Source organism: Pteropus alecto, unplaced genomic scaffold (genome assembly GCF_000325575.1).
Source record: "Pteropus alecto unplaced genomic scaffold, ASM32557v1 scaffold3, whole genome shotgun sequence".
Taxonomy (NCBI): Eukaryota; Metazoa; Chordata; class Mammalia; order Chiroptera; family Pteropodidae; genus Pteropus; species Pteropus alecto.
In genome coordinates, this window is record NW_006442484.1 from 33,788,327 (window position 1) to 33,793,075 (window position 4,749).

Genomic DNA, 4,749 nt, shown 5'->3' on the forward strand with positions numbered 1-4,749 from the left:
CTTTCTCTTCCTTATATACACTTTTACAGCATTGTCATTTTAAAAAGTCACTTAAATGTTCTGTACTTTATTTTCCCAAAAGTTAAATGGGAATAATATGACTTTCCCAGGTTGCTATTTTGTAATTCAATTGTATTTCATACGGTAGTCAGCACCCACTGTATTCCAGGCACTGTGCTGTCAAGAAGTAGAGATAATACACCAATCGTGGCCCTGAGGAGCACACATTAAAGAAATACAGACATATGTGAGCAAACACATTTCCGTATAGCAATAGGCAAGAAGACATTTCTGTGGAGAGTGAGGGGAGAGGTAATTGCTATGGGGCCCAGCCAAGATCAAAAGGGCCCCCTGGAAGCAGTCATGATTGAGCTGGGTTTTAAAGGATAATTATGAGTTTCTCAGCAGGTACGAGGGAAGGGCATTCCAGACAGAGGGAATAACGTATGCACAAGCATGGCAGCCTCATGGTCTGTTCAAAGAAAGCGGTTAGAGACATAGGATTCTGGTGAGAACTGAGTGAGATAATGAACATTTTACCTCGTTTTACAAAAGTCAAGTTTTTTTTTTTTCCCTAGCACGTCACCAGCATTTTTTAAATGACAAAAAGTACACCAAATGTTAATAAACACTAACCAAGTAGGACTTGACTAATTGTTTCCCGCTGAGCCCTGTGGCCCATGAAAGCATGGCATTATTTAGGGGACATGACTCTGGAACCATGATTCACAGCAATTCCTATGTGATTACGCCTTTGGTCTGAGCCCCGCACCCCGTCCCTTTCTGGAACTGTGGTTGAGAGCAGAATGAGCTGACTTGTACTTCTTTTCTCAGGCCTAGAGCTTTTTGAAAAATTGCGGAGGTTCTGGGATCATTTGTGTCATAGCAGATCCTAACTTCTCACATAGCCCCATCACCCACCTGTGTTCCTGTGGGAAACTCTAACGGTGAGAATTGAGACAAATCATTTGTTAATCTCAAATCTGAAAATGTGCAGTGTTTTCACCAAGTGTGGGTTATTCTGCTATCTACTACAGTAATTATTGCTCCATTTGCCTCCTTATAGCCCTGAAAACAGTGTAGAGTACAGTTTACATACCAAGACAGTTGACATGGAGTATTCATTCTTGCTGTCCAAGTGACAGAGTCCATCATTAGGAATGACAATGCCTGCCAGTTTGCTGTCCATTCCAAAATGAGAATCAGCATCACTCACAAAGACCAGGAGATGGAGGGAGTCATTCCGCCAGCCAATTTTTTCCTACAGGAAGAAAGAAACATTTGAGTTGTATTAAATAGAGGCAGACATTTACTGAGAGTGAATCAATTAAGATTGGACACATTCAGATTAAAAAAGTTATATTGCTGGTCTATTTCAGCCTTTTTCATCTATAGTGAGTTGATAATATTAAAAACACAAAATTCCATGACATTTGCTTTTTCCTGGACAACATTTTCAGATGATTTATGCTTCAGAAAAAAAGTTTCACTACAATTAGTATCCAATTGATCTTGACTTTTACATATTTAATTATTTTTACTGTCTAGCTTTCAATTTACCAGAAAAATGAGGAGAGAAGGTCGTAGATTATCCCAAATCCAAGCTGAAGCAAAACTAGTCAAAATGCAGTACAAAATGGACTCAGCGTAAGCCTGTTCTATTGAAATGTCATCCAACATTTAGGCACATATTTCTCTTTCTACTGATATCATCCAAAAATTATAAATGTAATAGAAGGATAAGAATTGCTTATTCAAGTGTGACCCCCAAGGTACTGCTAATTTAGATGGTCTGTTGCTGTTTCTTAGCAGAGCTCTCTCCTCTGATTAACATCAGCCCAGATCTAGTTGCACAAAAGCTCATTTTGGCTGCACCATCACACCTTATTCTTTTTCTTCCTTCCCTAATTCCTTGGCCCTCCCACCTTCTAGTAGCTTCAGTCCTGTCTGTTTCCTGATATTTTCCATGAAGAGCTATCACCTGACGTCAGGGAAATCATTCCTGTGGATACGTGTCTGATTGTCAAGGAGAAGTGGTGTTCCTGCACTGCTATACAGACAGTGTGGCTTATTTTATTGGTTTGAAACAATAAATATATAATCATATGTAGAGGTTTATACTGGTTCAGGGGCATTTTTACTTTTTCATTACTTTCTGTCTTTGAAATTATTAACTCAAAAACTTAATCTGATCTCAATCTTTGAAAATTAGTCATACATAACTTGTTTTAGTCAAATTTCCCCAATACTTCTACAATTTTATTAGATTATTCAAATATTAGGCACAAAAATGTCCATCTTAATATGATTGAATTAAAAATTCAATAAAAATTTTATTTTAAGAAAAATATCAAAAGGAGAAATATGGCAATTAAAGGAAAGATAAAGTTAGCTAAGCTTTTCAAAGTAGATGTGTTAACAAAAGATAAAATTTGTGTTATCAGACTGAAACACTATTCCCCTCAGCGTACCTTACACACAGCTGCTTGCATAATTGCATCAAATCCACCTTCGGGTGTGTCAATATTAGCAGAAATTTTCTGTTTCTTCACAATTTCATTGAATCTTTCTGCATCATTCGTTAGTGGCAAAATATGCTTGAACCCAAATGTAGGTAAGCAGAAATATGGAATACTACTGTAAAAGTAAAATGTGAAAATATTTTTGATGAAATAATATAAAACACAATTAATAGATCTCATAGACTTGCAAAATTTCTTAAAAGAAGATGAGTTTTTCTGAAGTGCTGACTCTGTAACTTGGCTATGAATCTCATTGTTAAGTTTATTGTCACCATCTCCCACACATTTCCTCAAAAATGATCATATTAGCTAACACTGAGAGTTTACTGTGTGTCTTACACTTGCTCAAGCTCAGATAACAGATAATCAGATATTCAGACTCCCCACTCCTGTGTGTGTACATGTGTGTGTGTGTGTGTGTATAATTACTACCTTCTCTTGCCCCTCAACCAAAAATCCACCATTAAGTTTATATGACAACAATTTCTTTGTATTCCGATATCTTAAGCTGTCATCAAGTATGAGTCACCCTGTAGCAAGACAGAGAGAAAACTTTTGTATTCCTCCTCTGCTGCCACCTGTACACCCAGCGCTGCCTGCCAAGGCCCAAAAATCAGAGCAGGGCTCTCGGTTCTAGAGTCCAACTCTACTGTGACTGAATAGATGGTTGTAGACCAGCCTAGGAATAAAACCACCATTTAAAACAGTTTATATATGAGAAAGATACCATGTTAAGATATCTGACCCCAAAATACTGCAGTAGAACAGAAAGAGCTGATCATACATTCAGCTATGTCTTATTCTGAAAGCCAGTTAGTAGCTGTACATGAAACTTTGGGCAAGTTACTCAGCTCTTCTGAGCTTTGTAAGAAATTTGCATCTTTGTTGGTTAGAATTATTTGCTTATATAGATCTTACTAGGACTCTTTGCTTTTGGAAAGTGGAATAAATGTTAATTTAGTTCACTCAGCAGATTAATGTGCTGGGAGACCAATGTAGCTAAAACAAAGCAGAATGTCAGAGTCAGGTCATGCCAGGAAACTTTGAGTGGAGGCTGCCCCTGTCTGGTCAAATTTCTTCCTCTAATAAATGCTCATATTTGGTTGTTACTTTCTTAGTATAGCAATTGAAGGAAATAGATGCGCATCACCAAATAACTTATTTTGAATCTCTCTGCAACAATAGATTTGTTTTTTAAACGCAAGATAATTATGAAACACAATATTAAAAAAACGCTACTTACATTTTTTGTTAAAATTTTAAATAAATATTTACAAAATAAGACTGTAATTGTATATACTAAAAGGTTGATACCATCTTTTTTGAGTAGGAGTAGAAATAATTTCCATTTTCTTCTGTTTGTTTGTATTCTCACATGGGCTTGCTATCACCTTTGCAATAAGGAACTATACTGTCTACTCGTATATGTTTATGTGTGTACATATAAAAAAATCTAAGCATTTCATGGTCTGGTTTTCTCTTTTACAAAACTACAATGAATTCCTCATTGTTGGCGTCAAATTCAAAATAAAACAAAATAAAACAAAATGCCAAAACCTATATAAAATGAAGTTAAAAAAGAATACCTCAGAATGTTGGATAGAGGGATAAAATTTGACCTTTGTGCTATAAAATATTTTTAAATGCACATTACAACTCATCTACAAATCTGGAAATGGAGAAATTATGGTTTTTTGTTGTCATATCTCAGACAACAGCATAAGAGAGACTTCTTTCAACAATGTAAACCACCTCAGCATTCTTACACGGTGAAATAAATTTTCAGTGACCCTCCATCCAATGTGGATGAAGAAAAAAAGCAACTTTAAAAGGCATTACAGATTAAATTAAAACAGGTTTTACAAGTGTTATACACAGACCTACAGAGGACCCTGAGACCTTTTCAGGGAGTCCTTAAGATCAAACTTTCCACAATAATGAAAGATGTTATGCGTCTTTTTCCCTGTGTTGACATTTGCGCTGATGATGCAAAGGCAATGGTGAGTAAAACTGCTGGTGCCTTAGCATGAATCAAGGCAATGTCACGAAACCGTATAGTTGTCCTTATGTTTGTTAAGGACAAATATGGCAAGCATTTACCATAATGATTTGAAAAATGCCAGTTTCACTTCATTGTTCTTGATGAAGCAGTAAAAGTTATTAGTTTTATTAAGTCTACACCCTTGAAAACATGTTTTAAAAAAATATTTCTGTGTGACCACATCAG

At 36.0% G+C, this 4,749-nt stretch overlaps 1 protein-coding gene across 12 annotated transcripts in view; it reads right to left on the reverse strand.

Annotated features, from left to right (window-relative positions):
• The window catches only part of ITGB6 (integrin subunit beta 6), a 119,364-nt gene that overhangs the window by 55,056 nt on the left and 59,559 nt on the right, over nucleotides 1-4,749 (reverse strand). For 11 of the 12 annotated variants that reach the window (XM_015596708.2, XM_015596713.2, XM_015596707.2 and 8 more), the window contains 2 exons: nucleotides 2,472-2,637; nucleotides 1,100-1,261 (listed from right to left, as the gene is read on the reverse strand). In XM_015596708.2, coding sequence (XP_015452194.1) covers nucleotides 1,100-1,261; nucleotides 2,472-2,637 — 328 coding nt within the window. The remainder of the gene's footprint in view (nucleotides 1-1,099; nucleotides 1,262-2,471; nucleotides 2,638-4,749) is intronic. The other variant, XM_025039224.1, reaches the window with a different exon arrangement.